The following is an 18,784-nucleotide window of genomic DNA, read 5'->3' as shown; positions in this document are numbered from 1 at the left end:
TTAAGGAGCTGGAATTTCATCAGTGTCAGTCTATTGGAGGTTAAGTGGTGCGTTATGTGTGCAGGGGTGCATTTTAGTAGTGGGGTGGTGGGGATGAGCTGAGAGGCTGGTGTCTGCAGCCTAAACATCGCGATGCTTCGAGAGTTGCAAGAAGCTTTTTGGTGAGCACGCCAGTCAGAGGCACAGAAGACGGAGGTGCTCTTGACATCGTTGAGAGATGCGCTGTTAAACGGCTTTTATATTTGTGACGAGAAGACTCATCCAGGCACGATGGTTCTGACCGCGCTGACCCAGTTTAGTTGCAAGGTAGGACACCTCTTACTCTTTATTCACACGCACTCGACCGCGCCAGATCTCCAGGTTTACAACTCGTTTATTTTTAAGGAATTTCAGGATAATCTCGTCTTGATGTTAAAGTAAAACGCATGAATTAGTTCGCACTCGCAGACGTCCAAATGTAAACGGACGGGCGCAGCTTTGCACACACACATGCAGCAATACATCGTTCGCTTGTTGCCAAGAAACAAGCTCCCTGTTGCCACCGCATCTATTTGCTCTCACGGTTGTTTACACCTTTGCTGTACGCGTCTCCCATCCGCTCCGCTGGCGGCTAAATGTCGCCGAGGGCCCCGTCCTTTATGTGCTACCCCGACCTCTGACGCGTGTCTCCCCCCTTTTATTTATTTGACTGGGTCTCCTCCGTAGCAGCCACAAATCAAACGTGCCCCACATCCATCCATCCATCCATCCTTCATCCATTCATCTCCTTCTCTCCCACATAAACAGACGTGGCCGCTTATTCCTTCTGGTGATGTAACTGTGATATGTAACCTGCCCAACTGTGATTTATCCATTATACCGCGCTTACTGATCCCCTCTCGGCCTTTAATTGGTTGTGTAATCTGTCTCTCCAGTCACTTGATGATTATGGCGCCTTGTCCCCGCGTCTCCTTGTCGCGGAGTGCGTAAGGACATGCCCTAGTCCCATAAACCTCACATAAAGCTCCCGTACCTGAACGTTTATCAAGGTTGCTATTACAGTGGGTCAATTGCTGCCACCTGTTTGACTCTCATATCCAGCCTGTATGTGTGTGACATCACGCTGCTGCTGGTCTTGACCTAATTGTGTTGATTCGCTCATAAGTGTCTCAGAGAGCCCAAAAGGCATGAGAGAGATGCACGGCCGAGGTCTCTATCTGCAGTTTCCACGACAACGGGAACTACAGAGAGAAGAGCGTGTGTGTGTGTGTGTGTGTGTGTGTGTGTGTGTGTGTGTGTGTGTGTCTGTGTGTGTGAGTGTGTGTGACTTAAGTAAAATAAATAAATAAAAATAAAATGAAGACTGCAATACTCATCTGTTTTGAGGGAAGAGGAGGCACTTTTGGAGCTCCAGCACCGTTTTAGAAAGATCACAGTCAGGGGAAGGAGATTAATTAAGATAAAAAGACGTCGAACAAATGAACAAATTAGCCACAGATTGAGGATGACCGCAGGTCCTCACAGGAGGGCCGTAACAAGTTTCATTCTGCAATGCTTCAGTTCACATACTGTGTGTGTCTCGTCTTTCATCAGAATGCATCTCAGTCTCATCAATTTATTCCATTACATCTGTTTATTTCCGTTTCATTTTAGGTCTACAGCTTGCAGCCATGACCCTTAGATTGCATTCCTGGTCTGGCTCAGGGTCATTGCTGCAAATCCATCGGCTACAGCGACTTGTGCATTGCAGACGTGAATGCTAAAGAGTTCTGAAGTGTGCGCAGTCTCGTTTAAAATCTGTTGGGCAACTGTGTGTCGCATTAAAGGACAGTAAACCCGCTCAGCAAACTCACCGACTGAGCGGAGCAGCTTTGCCTCTCTCAGCTCAGGCTGTGCCGGCGCTTTAATGTGAAATGTGTGCATTTTAGGACGATCAGTTGCTGACGTGTCACCATAAAATCCCACTGGGTTCCGGCAAACAGCGGGACTGCATCATGGCCTTTGTGTACCGGCCTCATATGTCTGACACATTCTGGCCATCCGTCTAATGCTACGCGCGCATCTTTCACTCCTCAAGACAATACTTTCATTGACCGAGGTGGCCTAGATTCAACGATACAATACACCCCGGGCATCTGATCTCATCACAACCAATTAAACGGCAGATATTGAATTCTGCTGGTGGGCAACTTGAGCTCAGCGCACAGGTCTTTGACCCGGGGTGAGTCATTGGTCTTGATATTGGACTCAATATTTGAGATGGGTGCTGGCGACTAATCGAGCGAGTTGTTCTTTTCACAGACAGTAACTAGAAACGCCTCCCTGCAGTGGAGGGCTGGAAAGATTAGCCAGGCACTGACATTTAGAGGCCCACCTCTTAATCTCGTTTTGCAAATCTGATTTGAAGAGTGACGAGCACGCGCAGGATTGCACGCGTGCGCATGGCTGAGGGAGCGTCAGTATGTGGCGGACGGGAGCTGTCCGGGTGCTGAAATGTTCAGCTGTGCGCTGCGCTGAAGCTGTGTGAGGCCTCATCCACAGGAACAGGTTTTTAGGCACGGTCTACCTTTCGTCCATCATGGTCTACGAGCCTGCCCGGTCATGACAAGAGCAACTGTGAGAAAAGGTTAAACTCATGAAGTCAACCGAACAGGCTTAGCTATATATCTGGACCGTTAAGTGACGTCTGCAGCCAGGAGGTTGCTTAGTGACATTTGAGCTCCATGTTGCTCTCGCAGCGTGGCTCTGTTTGGTTGTGTTGATGACGTAGCCTGTTCATGTTAGAGAAATGTCTATGAAACAGGGAGGTAAAAAAAAAATCCTAATGCCCTCACAGGCATGTCTCTTATTCTGTGCTTTTTTATGTGTTACACTGCTTCTCTCCCTCTGACAAGCAGAAGAAACTTCATAAAATATCAAACAGGCTTGGGCTGCTGCCAGGGCCTTACCTGCATGACACGGCATGGCTTTAAAGTGCATGGAAGTAGGCCTGCACGCCCGCCCCCTCCCAACTTATCTCACTACAAGTAGTCTCTACAGAGTACGCTACAATAAAGGCTTTTGTGTATACAGAGCCCTGCACTTAGACTTGTACCATGCACAATAAAAAGGAGGGTTCTCCAGAACTACTATATACTTTCTGAAAGTGCATGGTACAAGCCTGAACACGCTTTTTAAGTTTTATAGCACCCGAAATAATAGGCTACCTGCATCTTGATGTTGCTATGAGTAACTTTAAAGGAAATCTTCCAACAACATCCTATTAAAGTGTTTCCTCAGATTTAAAACTTGATTTTTCAAATCAGAAGGCTCTTTGAGTATTTATACATCACAGTTGTCTTTTTAAACAGCCTATTTGTATATTTTATGTAGGTGTTTGAATGTGGTTTTCTTTGGGGGAAACTGCAGTGAGATACGGCAACATAACATTCCCTTATATGGTCATCGCCCCTCAGTGGCTGTCCTGGGGAGGCATGATGGGTTGGCATGGTGATTGCAACTTTGACCATAAAGGAACGCGCAGTAAGGATTGGCCTAATCCTTAAAACTCATAGTTGGTCGTTATTGCTTTAGTAACTAACAAAATATATTATGAAAAAGATTATCGCCACATTAAAGTGGACGCATTGTTTTCATAATATTATTTGAACGTAGCCTGTTTATGTATGTATCCAGGAGGCTACTATGAGTTGTAAGGTTGTGAATTTGCTATAATCTTCACGTGGCTCTCTTCCTCCTGACAGTGGCGGTCGACGGTTCGTTGCGCGTGGACTGGAGCGCGGCAAGCTCCCTGTCTGACCTCGCGCTTTTGGGCAGCACGCGGACCTGCTTGGCGCGCAGACTGATTCTGACAGCACCTTTGGGCGCACTGGACTTCAGCGAGGTGCCCTTAACTCTCTTTTTTAAAAAAAATCAGCCTGGTCTTGTTTTGTAATATAGCCTGAAGACTTAGCTATAGCCACTTTTATCACTGAAACATTGGCTACTGCTATTTCTGCTTTACAACAATGACAGTTCAAATTTAAACGAACAGGAACAGTCATACAAAAATCATTTGAAGCTTTTAACTACTAGCTTACATCACTTTACGGTTAGGCTGTTTGAAAAGTGATTATTTCTGACAATAAAAGCGTTCTGGCGCAACTTCACTTATTTTCAAGGTGCATGGAGAAAGGAAATAGCAGGTTTACCAAAAGGCCAAAACTCCAGCAACGCTTGTAGTAAGTAGCCTATAATGAACAACTTAATTGTTTATCAAAGAACAATTAAGTTGCCCTTTATTCTTGGTGTTGCTTATATAAGCCATTTAATGTAAAGGTTAAGAAAAGGACAATACACACAACCTACACATTAACTTGTAGATAAAGAGGTTTTTCTCAGGCAGGTCTATAAAGCTTATATGATTCTTGATAGTAGATAGACTAACTTAACCCTCACCTATTGTAGAACAGATAGTAATATATTGTTTTTTTAAATAAACAGCATTATTATTATTATTATTATTATTATTATTATTATTATTATTATTAGGATAAATGATTAGTGTTTCAATTTCACTTGTAATAGGCTGTCTCATTAACTGATAGAGCCTGGACTATTACTGTATAAGGAAAACTTAATTCCAATATAGGCTAAATGTTCTCAACAGACATCTGTTTCTTATTGTTATGTGAGTTATGGATGAACTGTATCAATAAGCAACCAGGCCAAAATAAGCCAAGTTTATTAAAAGTTAGTTGACCGCCTACCAGACATGACTAATCAAAGATGACAGTCTCTCAGTAATTCGCCACATGAAGCAGAAAATTATTTTCTCAACCTTTCCTGGTTTAATAATTACCTAATAAATCAAGCCATCTAAGTCTTTAATATGTGTTTCAACCCCGGGTTCTTTCTCCATTTTAGTTTTCATTAATGTTAACCAGTTGGTTTCTAATTAGCTATTTGCAAGCCATTCAGCATAATTAGCAATTAATTTTTAATGTGGGATTTTAAATGGAATCTCAGTGTCACAGAGTGTAATGCTGCTCTACTTAAGAGGTGAGAACAGTTTGACTGATTGTGCTGTAGTGGCTCTCTTGAATGGTTGTTTGAATTCAATAGTCTACAGGAAACACACTTTCCTTTCCACTGAACACACATAGACTTCCTGTTGTCTCGTCTTTTTTTACGCCAATGGGGCCATTTGACCCTGACATTCAGGACTTTAATACAAGGTATTGCCTGTTCTTTTTGAACCAAGGCTGTTGAGTTCAAGTTAGTGGCTCAGAGATGATGATGATGACGATGATGATGATGATGAATCCACCTTGCCTCTTTTATCCATTAGCGCGCACCGTCTGTGTGTGAATCAGATGTGTCGCAGTGAACCAGCCAGGCCACAATTAGCAGCGCCTAAGTGATCCATTATGAAATGCAGCCTCTCACTCTTCATTTCACTGGACGACTGATCTTATCACATGTCTTTCATAGAGGAAGGATTCTCGAACACTTTACACACTCAGGGTTACACATTGGCTAGATTTGGTCAGATTTTGCTTCAAGAAATAATTCAAAGTTTTGATTTTTGTTGAAGTTGTAGCAACAACTCTTGACTGACACATGACAACTATTTGGTCAATTGAGAACTACTCATGAGAAGACTCTACTCATTTACAATATGGGGTTCAAATAAATGTCTGGCTTATTTTTTTGTAGCTTCATATTTACCTTAACTTATGCTACCAATGAGAGTAAATGTAGCAATGACGATGCAAATGTCTCATCTGAGACACCAGAGTTAGCTGGAAATACTAACTGATAGTAGGAAGGCACGTGCAAGAGTCTCTAATTTGGCTGTTGTGGCCGTTGGTTGGTGCTGTGAGTGTGTGACATCATCAGTGAATCAGGCATGCAGGCATACTGGGAGGAATTGTTCCATAGCGACCAGTTGCCATAGAAATGTTCCCATTGTGGAAAAGTTGAGTGATAGAGAGAGATAGAAAAGAGAGAGGGAGAGAGAGAGAGAGGTATGCACAGTCGGGCAGAAACGTGGCATGCTGAGGGATGAGAAGCATGTACAGGTTATTTTCCCCGAGGGGAGACAGATATAACACCAGTCTGCTCCACTGAAACCATTCATGGCTTGCATTTTCATATAATTTCACTTTATGATGGAAGTCATAATGTGAAGTGCCTGTGTGTGTGTGTGTGTGTGTTTTGCTACAGACAAAATACATCTGCAGTGCTGAAGAAAATAGGCCACGCCACAGTGTTTTGCACTTGATGTTTGATAAATAAGAAAAGGGTTTTTGACTCAGCACAATGGCCCAAATTAAATTTCTGTTGTGATGTAACCTAAATTAGCCCAAAAATAGAGTAACAAATACAAATACCTCTCTGCCAGACCTCTTAGGAAACCTGTGGTGTTGTTTGACATCTCTACAATGGAAAACAGGCTTTTCTGGGGCAGCAACATTTGTTATTTAGGGTTAATCACATCATAAAATGGAACTGAAATAACTATACTTAAAAAGCCACATTGAGATATTAAATTAAAGTTTGCAATTTTATGTGAACAAATGTCAATCATGAGTTTGAATAAAGCCACACACCCAAAAAAGCCTTGAAATGCACTTTTGTGTGTGTGTGTGCGGGCTTTCAGGTGACGCACATAGGGACACAGCAGTCAGGTCAGTTTAATGTCACATGTCAACCTGCATTCTGACTGCTCTTGGTTCCTAACAGGCGCGTTGTGTTGAGGAATATGTTGTGTTTTTCTCAGCGCTGCACTCGCCCGCTGCACTGACTCACGGAGGCAACAGTTAACCAATGATTTAAAAGCCATAGGTGAGCCTGAAGAGCATCATGACAGCCTCTCTAGTGTCTGTGTTCACCAGACCATGAAAATGTATGGCTTCTTGACACTGTGTGTGTGTGTGTGTGTGTGTGTGTGTGCACTATTCTTACAAGGGACAAATGTGTGCTTGTTGGAGAGCGTGAAAGAAAAGATGCGGCACTGTGGTCGAACTGAAGCGCTCCGTCTGCTCTAAGCACTGCTCGTGTCTTCCTCTGTGTTCGCTCTGCTGTTCAGTAGGGCAGTGGGGGAGCAGAGGAGGGGGGGTAGGAGGGGATGAATGGAGCAGCAGAGCCAGCAGTGCTGTTAACTAGAGCTGTGTGGTGCGATGATGCTCGAGCGTACCAGTGAACCCAGTTTTTAAAAGCCCATACTGATGTATTTGAATGTAATACTCGGAGCATTCTGTGCCTCCAAACTCCAGAAATGACAAGTTTTATCTTTGTCAGTGTAGAGATGTCTCTGAAACAGCATTCACATCGTTATGGGATACCCAACTGGAAAAAAGAGAAGTTTATGGGCATCAGGCAGGGTGAGGCAGGAGTTATAGTGTTGGACCCCTGCAGATGTATAAAATCCTCCCACATCATACTGGAATGATTTCTTCAGGCAACCATTTGATGACAAATAAAACATATTAAGCTGTGGGTGGAAAACATTAACTGCCTGACATCGGATTTTTAATTAAAGACCAACACAATGTATCCTGCTAACCCTACTCGAGGGTATATGTCACATCTTCTCCAGATTATCCTCCCGCTGATCTGTGAGCTCCTCTGCAGCACAAGAGGATTATCATGCCTCGTGGCAGCCGGTGATGCCATCGCGATCTCGGGATCTCCCTTTGCTCTTCCGACAGATAATTTTGTTGTTGTTTGTTTGTTCTTCAGATGGTGTTTTGTTGCTATTAAGTGGAATTGACAGGACAAGGTCAGGCTGATTCCTCTGGGATGGGCTAACTTCATCAGGGTGTCCGCTGTTTTCATATTCACTGCAAATCAAATCGGGTCCGTATCGAGTGATGACTCATTGATGAAATGACAGAAAATAGGAAAATGTAACTTCAAAATGACTCAACAATCCAAATACTTATCATGTTTACCGGTGGTGCAGTTATTCTAGCAAGTCACGTAGCTCAGTGTTGTTTTTCTAAAAGAAAGCAGCTGAAACCAGACAGACACCACCACATGACTGGACACAATCTGTACCTGTTGAGATATACTTGTCTGCCTAAAACCGTCATCAAATTGCTCCGTCAGCCAAGTGTGTTGACCCATATTGAGTAACAAGACGGTCGCCTCAGCTCAGCATGTGGCCTTTGCTGTTGACGTGCCTGATTCCCACGTGAGTACAGGTAGGGCTATAAAAAGAGTTATCAGACAAAAGAACTTGTCAACACCCGATACTCCCTCTGTGGTTTGACTTTACAGAGCAGACAGATTTGATGGAGGACAGACTGGGAGGAGGGGGTCCATCTTTTGTCTACTGTCTGGTTTTGTAAGGAAATTACCTGTCTAATGGTCTGGACACAGAGCGTTAGCAGTTTCCTTTCAAGAGTTTGAAGATTTCTTTTTTTTATGTGATCAGTTGAATATTAGCAGGTGCATCTTAAATCCCTTATCAGCTGCATCTGGCAGCATCGCAGAGGTCCACTTGGGCATCGCCTGTGTACGAACAATGTGCAAATATAAAACCACTAAACTAGAAATACATTTTTGTGCTTAAATGCCCTCTTGTGTGTAGCCATACAGTAGTTACAGCAAAATACTCAGAGAAGGAAATAGAGAGATGGGGGCTTATATGCAACAAAGGTCCGCCACTATAATGGTACCACAGATGGTGCAGTTATGTAGCATGCGGTTTACCCAATAGCCTACCAGGGCACACCAACAGTGAACTACTCGAGTTGTAGCTTGAGAAGAGTCAGCTCAGTTACCTGAACAATCTATTAGTGTGCTCATTAGCTAGCAGGCTAATTTAACAAACCACCAAAGTTATCATTGAGTAGCCACCCGTGTCACTGGCTTATTTGAAAAAACAAAAATAACAACGGTTTTAATCTTCAACATGAAATAATATACAATTAAGTTATGTTTACAAAAAGACAGCAACAGATACGTAGCTGAACATGTCATAATGATCTGCAACATGTTTAAGATGCTATAACATGCTACATATAAACATAAACATTGGCGTATTTATGTGTAGCTCTTGAGGTCATCACTGTTCAGATTGTGTGCGTGTGGGCATGAACATAGATGCACGTGTATGTTGTTGGTGTACACCTTGTGACTCAATAAAGCATTGATTGGTGTGCAAAGAGAAATACCTTCAGTTTTCAAGGTCCTGAAGTACACTGAAGTAGCTGAAGTACACACAGGAGTCTCTCCTCCATCAAAAGACAACACTGGGTTTTCCTGTGTGTCATAGCAGGATGTATTCAGAAGCCGAGTTACATTCATGCTGAGCTGAGCTACAGTAGCAGTTTTCCCCTGAGTCACACTTATTCTCATCATTATTTTATTCTTTCTCTTGTCGTTCCAGGTGAATGTTGATGACACCATTGAAATGTTACCAAAATCAAGAAGAGCTCTCACCATTCAAGAGATTGCTGCATTAGCGCGATCCTCCCTGCATGGTGAGTGCAGCATTTACCCACATAAACAAGTTCATGAAGGCAGCTGATAAACAAACATATGTATTTGTACATACTGTAATTGTATGTATGTATACACATACTGAAAATGTCTTACTGTCATACTAAAAATCCCAGATTATGCTGTAGCATAACCCCTAATGTTTGCCTTGTAGGTATTTCCCAGGTAGTGAAGGACCATGTGACAAAGCCTACAGCAATGGCTCAGGGCAGAGTAGCCCATCTCATAGAGTGGAAAGGCTGGTGTAAGCCTATCGACACTCCAGCAGCCCTGGAATCAGACTTCAACTCTTACTCCGACCTCACTGAGGGAGAACAGGAGGCACGCTTTGCTGCTGGTAAGATTTGGTTCTCTGTTTTGAGATGTTTGTTTGTTTAATATATAAATATTACAGGAAAAAACACCCTGCTCTGCTACACTCTAAGCTCAAGCTGAGAGACCGTTTTTTAAAATGTGGAAAGGTCACTTGGCAAGAGATACACTGACTCACACACCTTGGACAAGAGCTCGTGAAAATGTGCAAAATCATGATGAAAGATCCCAGAAGAGATCCTCATTAAATGAAAAACCATCATAACAAAAAGGTAAACATATTTTAAACAGGTACAGATGAGTATTAATGTCAGATATTCACATATAATCACAATAATTATATTTCAAATAGATTCAATCACAATGTGGGCAGAATCAAGGTAAAAAGAACACTTATTGATTCCAGGTGTAAATGCAAAGGCCCGTGATCAGATGTCATTAACAAGATATAGTTTCCAGATACAGATTGCATGTTATATCAGGTGTAAATGAAACATCTGATTCTGCATCTACTGTGTGCAGCCACATCTGTTGCCCTTAACTCCTCTCCTTCACACGTAGAGATGGTTTGCTCTCAGAGCGCTGCTCACCCTCAGCTCATCTGTCTCCTCTATCTTTTACTCACTCACCTCATCTTTTACTTTTCTTTCACTCACTCCTGCCCCCTCTATTCATTATCCCCTTCCTCCTATTCACACTGTCCCGTCTTTTAATGTCCCTTACTGCCCTCTGTCTCTTTATCTCCTCTTTTTCTACGTCTTTTTCACCTCGTCCCTCCTGCCCGCTCTCCCCTCCATTCTCTCGCTCGCTCCCTGCAATGCAGACTCTCAAGGTTAATTTGCACAGTAAGGTTTTGCTCCTGGCTACTGCCACCGTGACTGAGCGATTTTCCTCTGTGCCTCCTCTCTTCTCCTTTCTTTTTTCTTCTCTTACATTGCACTATTTACATGACCTCACTCTCTACTCTTCTCTTTCTGGTTTTATCCATTATCACAGTAAAAGTAAGATCTATTTCTTTGGTTTGGATAGTGGTTTTATGACTCAAGTAAGCTGATTTATTACATCAAATCACAAAGTTAAAAGCTCCCAAAATGGTTCTTCACACTCTTTAAATCAAGCATTTTAAACATACTGGTTCTTAACAGTGTTATTGATGGTCTTTGTAGAACTGTTTGAACCTGGCCACCCTTTTCAGATTTTAAATGACACTAAAACAGGGTGTAAAAGGGTGTAAACAAGGATTTCTAATGCTCTGCACATCCTTTTGTTATATTCATTCAGCATAACTGGGAATGGGGTGGGTTGCCTACACATTATAGTCCTATGTTTCTCTTTAGTTTACATCATCAGTGTGTGTCCAGTTTCCACCCCATCAGGGAGCTGCTGACTCCTCTTATTTTTGTCAACTGTCTCCTTGTAGCCCGGTGATGGTGTTACTGTGGGTGACTGGACAGGCTGCGTGAATGTCAGTGAGCACGTCCATACATTAATTGAGCATATGCAAGTGTGTGAAGTGAGCATTTGTCTGTAAAAGGTGAAGATGTGACAGAAAGAGTGTGTGTGTATGTATTTGTAGGAGGAACCCTAAGAATATAGAATGCAGGTAGGGTTGTCCTATTGATAGAATGACTTCTGCCAGCACACACACACACACACACACACATATACATTCTTTGCAGTTAATCCTGCAATGTCTCTCCGCGCTGCATGAAACTGGCTGCCAACCTTGACACAGAGAGAGGCTTATGTCACAGTGTGTGTTTCTTTATGTGTCTGAATGAAAGAGAGAGAGACAGTGTGTGAGTGAGACAATACATGGAAAGTTCATGTTATGTGTGAAGCGTGTGTATATGTTTGTTAGAGTGGCTGTATTCCAGTTTTTGGTGCACTGTGGTGTGTCAGTGTAGCAAAAGTATATGTGTGTTTGCATTATCTTGGCAGCAAACAGGTCTGTTTGAAATTTTCATTTTGGAAAGTGGCATTAGGTGTTGGAAAAAATCGCTTTGATACCAGTAAAAGCACAATTCAACAGTGCAGCAGAGTGTGATGCTGTAAGAGCTGTGGTGAACTTTGACAAAAACACCACGTCCAACTGCATGTTTTTCTTAAAGTGAGCATCATGCATAAAAAATAAGACTGTGTTCTTTATCCATTTGAAGTTCCTGAGGACTTCTAACCAAGTGAATATTTATGAGGAAAGAGCTGACAAGGGTAAAACCGATTCAGGGCTAATTTACAAAGAAGACAGCCATGCAGTCTACTTAAATAAAAATTTATGACTAGATACGTACAGATAAAGTGAATAAGTCCTAGTTGCAGTAGAAATGTAGCAAGGTTTGTGTGTATGTGTGTACGTGAGAGAGAGAGTGAAGAAGAACCTGTTTCTGTTTCAGACATTCATAGGGAGCACATTGTCGCAAAACTGGGATCAAGGTTAAAACAAGGATTAATAAATTTGGGTTCAATTTAGGCATCATTTCATGAGAGACTTGTTACTGAGCAATTATTTCATTTTGATGTTGATAAAACAGCACTAATGGAAAATGAAGTTTTGTCACCGTTCCTCCAAAGAGACTATCTGCAGATTAGCGTGCTAACATGCTCACAGTGACATTGTTAAAATGCTGATGTTTAGCAGGTATACTGTTTACCATGTTCACCATCTTAGTTTAGCGTGTTAGCATGCTGATGTTTAGCAGGTATACTGTTTACCATGTTCACCATCTTAGTTTAGCGTGTTAGCATGCTAACATTTGTTACTTCGCACTAAACACAAAGTACAGTTGAGGCTGATGGGAATGTAATGATGGAACAAAAGACTGGTATTGCCACCTAGAACCATGTTGCTAACATGCTAACAAACAGACTTACTGATGATGTAAGGGTCATACAGACAGAGGAACAATCTATCTGTAGGCGTATCTCTCTACTATCTCTTTATCTTTATTTAGGGCACTTTTGTGTGGTATGTAGGTCAGAGACATAAAAAAAAGTGTGTATGCAGGTGAAAGCTTTTTCTTCATTGGTTGAAGGAATTTTAAAAAAGGCTTTCAAAGGAGAACTAAAGAGCAGCCTAAACAATTGCATTTGCCGGAGGATATGCCAGTGGTTGTGAGGAGAGTTCAGGGCCCAGCTATAGTGGAAGATGAATGAGAGTATCGATCTCTCTCTGTGGGAGACAACGCATGAATACTGAGCATTGACCGGAGAGAGTCGAGGAGAGAGACGAGAAGAGACTGAAGAGAGAGGGTCAGAGAGATAGAAATCAAAATTGGATGTGAGGGACAAGGCTGAAAGATTGCACAGTGAAAGAAAAGGGAATGGTAGGAATGAGGAGAGTCAGGTGAGTCGATAGAGCGTTTTATTGAGAGAGGCAACTGGAAAAAAAGACATGAAGGAGAGAGTAGATGAACGGGGAGGCATAGGTGGAATATTAACCCCCCCCACCCCCAGGGCAGGTACACTAACTAAACTAAAATCACCTGTTCCTCAACAGGATTTACAGCACACTTAAAAGGTATCAAGATGGTTTCTTTCTTGTGACATCTTCAAAGTGAATGTTTAGGCTATTCCTTTATTCAGTAGGACTTTTGTGGCTCTCTTTTTGACATGAATGACTAAGCTCTTTGACTATACAACAAGAAATGCAAAGTTAATAACAGAAACTTCACACAGAGGATTAGGGGCCCCTGAGCCCTTAGGAACTGGGGCCCAGGCCTGGTAGACCCGTTTGGTAACCGAGGAATACAAAACAGACAAAGAAGAGGACGAGGGCAAGCAAGGAGATCAAGAGAGAAAAAGAGGGAGGGATATTTACTCTCTGATTGGCCAGCTGCTGATGATGATTGGAGGTGATTGGTCACTGGGACATTGTGGCTTACTGGTTCTGGCGCATGCTGAGTCACGTCAGCCATGCACACACATGCACACACGTCCTCTCCGTAGCCCTGTGTGTGTGCTTCACATGTACATGTTTTCTTTTAAAGAATTGTGACCGAGATAAGCACTGAATGGGACAATTTACAGGTTTACAAATAACTAACTCTGTAATAGAGATATTACAATACCTCAGATATATAATACATATGTGTATGTACACCAAACCAAACACGTACATTCAGTTTTTAAATTGTTTTGCAACTTAATGAGAAAAAAGACAAAAACACAACACCAGAAATGGAGAAATATGAACAAATAAATCAGTAAATGAATAAGTCAAGAAATAAAGAACAAAAATAGAAAGATGTAAAAGGATTTAGGGTATGCCAGGTTATTAAATACACCTTGTTGTTCACACCGTGTCATGGAGGCAGTCACTCAATTTCTGGCATAGTTATGATGTTATACTATGAGAGCAAAAACTTGATTTTCATTGAAAATGTCAGTGATGATTACTTTACTAAACTATTTCCTCTGGTATTTCCAATGACATACAGATTTTTTTCTGTGCTTTCATAGCATTCTCTCCATGCTTCTTCTAACTCACCGTCTGCTCTGCACTGGCAGGAATGCAACCTGCATACCAACACTAACAAACACTCAGTGACAGCCATCTTAAGTGCACCCGCCAAATGACCGCTGAAGAACATCGACTGTAATGGGAATGCTGTCTCTGTCCAGTCTAATTCTACACTGTGCACTTTGTTCCTCGCACAGACCTGCCAATCAAAAAAAGGCTACATGACGTGGCCCTGTGTCTTCTTGTTACCATGCCAACCATGTATTTGCTTGTGTAGCTCATGTGTGTGTGTTTGCAGGTGTGGCTGAGCAGTTTGCCATAGCGGAGGCTAAGCTGAGGGCCTGGTCGTCTGTGGACGGCGATGAGTCCAACGATGACTCATATGACGAAGACTTTCTGCCAGCCAATGAGCCCACCACACAGAGCACAGGTATGCACCCACACACACACACACACAATAGCTAAATCACATTTATTTCCCTCATATTGTCCCATGCTTCATAATTCCCCACCACACACCCTCTTCCTCATCCATCTCTCTCTCTCTCTCTCTCTGTCCCTCTATCTTTCATTGTCCCAGTGCCCTAGTTTTCATCCTCTCCTGACATTTTTTTGCTCCTCGGCGCAATTTGATATCCCTCCTGCAAGTTTAATATCATTTCCTTTTGCTGCAGAGACAGTGTCTGTGTGAGGACGGTGTGTGTGAGCGGGTTATAAATACACAGAGTGTATTTGACCATGGCTATGTGTATGTGTGTGGGTGTGTGTCTACCAGAGCTTTCATCTTGATTACACTGAACCACCAATAACCCGTCCTGTAGCTAATAACATTCAGCTAAGTGTTGTTGCTGTATCTTCATATATTTATCTATGGCTTCTTACCTCCTGGCAAAGGCCATTTAGTGAATGCTGTTTCATATGAACCAGCTTGTACGTGATATTAATCAGCTCTGAAACCTGATCTGATTTAATAACACTGTGAAACCTACTTCTTCACTTCACTGTCATATAGATTTTAACTTTCAGTGTTTTTCAATACTGGCTATATGTAAGGTTTGCTGTTGTATTTCCTGCAAATGTTTGATGCTGCAACCACTCAGTGTCCCTAGAGGAAATATTTCAGTTTCATCTCATGTTTCTTCTCTTATCGCTGTTTTTCTTCCTTCAGGACTTCATGCTTACAGTCTGTATCATTCCCTCTAGATGTGCCATCATATCCTCCCTACTTGAAGGACCTGATCCACAGCCAGCTTTGCCAACATCTGGGCCTGCGAGGGCCCTGTTGTGAGAGTGTAGGAGGCGGAGGAGGAGGAGAGGGAGGTGGCAGCGGAGAGCCCTCTCCTACAGCAGGTTCACCAGACACCCTTTGTTCCAGCCTCTGCAGCCTGGACGAGCACCACCCGCTGCTGCGTGACCTGGGTGGCCACCGTGGCACCCACTCCCACAGCAACGCCGCAGAGCTCGCGGCAAAGATCCTGTCGGCACTGCAGGGAGGGGAGGAGCTGCTGCTGGCCCGACTTCAGAGGGTGGGGCAGAACGGGCCCGGTGGGGGGGACTGCAGCTTCCACAGCCTTGGCGGGGGTGGACGGGGCATCAGGCCCTGTGGGGGTCAGGACTCTCCTTGCTACTCCGTGTCTTACTCTGAGACGTACCTATCACCCGGCGAGGATGACGATACCCCCTGCAAGGACTATGAGAGCCCCGTGTGCCAGGTAGAGGCAGAAGGCAACGGGGTGGAGTACCCGCCCAACTATGACCCACGCAGGAGGGTGTCCGACGTGGCCTCCTCTGGGGTCGTCTCTCTTGATGAGGAGGATGAAGAGGAGGAGGAGGAGGAAAGGCTGGGAGAGCCAAACAACCAATGACTCCTCTCTTCTCACCTCAGTGTTTAGTCCCCCCATGCTCTTTGGAGGGTTTCTTTTCTTTGCAAGAACTTCCCCACTTCTCCATGGTGTCTGAAAAGTTTGAACCTTTGCGCATGTTTTTTTTTTTTTCTCCTCTGACTGAAGTCTAAATCATCCGTCTTTGCCTTACTTGCAGCATTTCAGCTCCTCCTTTCCACATCATAACTGCTTTGTCCCCATTCGATGTATCAACTCTATTTTCTTTCAAGGCGTCCAAACAATCTTTTTTATCAGTGTGAAAACAGGAGTGCTAGACTTGCTACAGCAGCCTATGGTAAAAAAAAGTCCAATGACTTACCCGTGGGTATGACGCTCACAGTTTTTGGCTCTGTACCTTCCTGTGAAGCAACTCCAAAAATGGACACCATCATCAGGCAGACAGAGTGACTGAGTCCACAACTCTGACTTACCTTTGCATGTGTTTTGCAAGTGCTGAAATCGATGGGCTGACCCGGTCATGAGCACGGTTTGTAATCTCAGCTGTTCTGTATAACCCCGCCCATCTCCCCAGCGTCTCCCATTGGGGGGGCAGGTCGCACTGCATCCTGGGACCTGTCCTCACCAATCCCCCTTCCCTCCCCCTCCTTTGCAAGAGACAAAATAGCATCCTTTTGGGCATGGCTTGCTGAGTATGCCAAACTATTTAACCCTGTCACTACCAATTATGAGCAAATGCTGGAATGTCTTCAAAGTGACAGGACATAGTATGTATTTTAAAATAACAAAGTTTAAAAAAAGATTTGTCACAAATGATATGACAGAAATGATATGCTTTTATTGTACTAGTTTTCTATCACTCAAACATGTTGTTGTTCACATTATTCCAAACATCATTATGATGGACATCTGCCATAATGATCAACTATAGCTACTGGATATTTTTGGGGTTCTGTGGATTCCTGCATGGAAGACACAAGAACTTTGGTTGTCTTAAAAAAATACACAGCAGCAGCAGCAGCATCGACGACAACAAACACAAACAGAATGTTCCTGAAGTGACCCTTCGGCGATAGATGTTCGGCAGGAAGTGGCGCAGGCTGATAAGAGTTGCATTGGAGATTTTCTATATTTTTGTATGCGTTGTCTTGCTTTGATCTCTTTGCCTATGCGGCGTGCCAGTGTATGTGGTTTTTTGCACGAAGCTAACGTGGGTGTAGATTTCTCCTTTTCTTTGTTATCACTGTGTGATATAGTCTACTGGGAAAAAAAATAACAATACAAATGTGAACAAAAAAGTTTTTATTTTATTTTTTATTTCAAAAGAGGATACTGTGATACGGTCTGTTATTGCCATTTGTCATGATCCTCGCAAAGAGCTGTTGTTTTTCTTTTCCAAAAATGTCAAAATGCTCTTCTTCCTCTCCTCTCATACTGACTCCTGAAAAGCTTTGCCTTTTATTCTGTACTTTCCCTTCTTTTCTATGATGTTTGCAAAAGGGCATGTTTATGTGACACATGCAGATACTCCCATCTCCATGGTGATGTGAGGAGCCCTGTTAAGGTTCTCCCAGAGGGACTGTCATTCATACAACTCAGGAAATCCCATCAGACCAGAGCATCAGTGCATCCCGCCAGCACGCATAACTACACTTATCTCTCACCCCCCCCATCTCAGTGTGCTTGTGTGTGTGCATTTTGGGATTTTGAGTGCGTGTTTGTTAGAGAGAGAAAGCCTTGTGTGCGTAGTTATTTTCTACAAATAATTAAAGCACAGATTCAGTCCCCACATTTCTTTTTTTAGTTGTTTGACTGTTTAGAAAAGCCTCAATGTGTGCAGATGTGTGATAGTGTGTGTGGATGTATTGTAAGATGTCAGCAAGCTCCTCAAGCTTGCATTGTATATCCATTCCAAAACCCCTCCACTGCAGCGATTCCCTTTAAAACAATGTCTGGTGTAGCTGAGCTCTCGTTGGAGGTTTAACTTTTACTGGTGCTGGAGATTAAAAAAAAAAAAAGAATAGCAGCGCATACTTTGGGAAATGATTTTGAAACTAAAATAAGGGAGGACATTGTTAAATCGGCTAACTTAAATAAAAAAAAGCTACATGAAAATGAGAAGTACAAGTCAGGAGAGTTGGAGAAGACAGCGACAACTCAGGGGGAACCATTGAAGCTGTGCCTTTCATTCGTCACCTTTGACCTCCCAAGTTGCACCGTCATCATCACCACATCCTCCACGCTGTCACTCAGGCCATAGCTTCCCAAATAAGCATCCATCTCTCCTTTTCAAATACCTAAAAGCAAAGCGCTACGAAAACCATCTCAGCCTGAGTTCAACAGAGGCACCAAATATCCTGTTGCATCTCCTGTGTGTATTCTCCCGCCGTAGTTGGAGGTTACAGCGGGGAGATTTACGTCATTGTCCTTTTGGTTGACATTAAAAGCCGGGCGATGCTGGCCAGACGAGGTTGTGCTTTTGTGTCCGGGCGCGGTGACGTGAGCGCACCATTGTTCATCAGCCCCCCCCCACCACCTTTCTATTTATCCACTCGCTCTGTCCACCGTGCTTTTGCTCCGTCTGTCTCTCTGTGTGTCCCCATCCTCTCCCCGCAGTGTGTGTGTGTGTGTGTGTGAGAGAGAGAGAGAGAGAGAGGACGAGCACCTTGGTGTGATGTGTTTTTCATTCACCCAGCTGTCT

At 43.2% G+C, this 18,784-nt stretch overlaps 1 protein-coding gene across 1 annotated transcript; it reads left to right on the top strand.

Annotated features, from left to right (window-relative positions):
* Positions 1 to 3,726: 3,726 nt before the first annotated feature.
* fam131ab (family with sequence similarity 131 member Ab) lies at positions 3,727 to 18,190 on the top strand. The gene is made up of 5 exons (XM_067593998.1): positions 3,727 to 3,862; positions 9,359 to 9,452; positions 9,626 to 9,808; positions 14,541 to 14,672; positions 15,446 to 18,190. The coding sequence occupies exons 2-5, from the start codon at positions 9,383 to 9,385 to the stop codon at positions 16,105 to 16,107; spliced, it is 1,047 nt and encodes a 348-aa protein (XP_067450099.1). The 5' UTR covers positions 3,727 to 3,862; positions 9,359 to 9,382; the 3' UTR covers positions 16,108 to 18,190.
* The last annotated feature ends 594 nt before the right edge of the window (positions 18,191 to 18,784 follow it).

This window comes from Thunnus thynnus, chromosome 7 (assembly GCF_963924715.1).
Source record: "Thunnus thynnus chromosome 7, fThuThy2.1, whole genome shotgun sequence".
Lineage (NCBI taxonomy): Eukaryota > Metazoa > Chordata > Actinopteri > Scombriformes > Scombridae > Thunnus > Thunnus thynnus.
The sequence above is the reverse complement of the archived record's forward strand: the minus strand, read 5'-3'. Positions and strand labels throughout refer to the sequence as shown.

Coding starts and splice junctions, on each gene's coding strand:
- fam131ab (XM_067593998.1), top strand. CDS start 9,383: ATGTTACCAAAATCAAGAAGAGCTCTCACCATTCAAGAGATTGCTGCA. Junction 9,453..9,625: donor AGCGCGATCCTCCCTGCATG/GTGAGTGCAGCA, acceptor TTTGCCTTGTAG/GTATTTCCCAGGTAGTGAAG. Junction 9,809..14,540: donor GGAGGCACGCTTTGCTGCTG/GTAAGATTTGGT, acceptor GTGTGTTTGCAG/GTGTGGCTGAGCAGTTTGCC.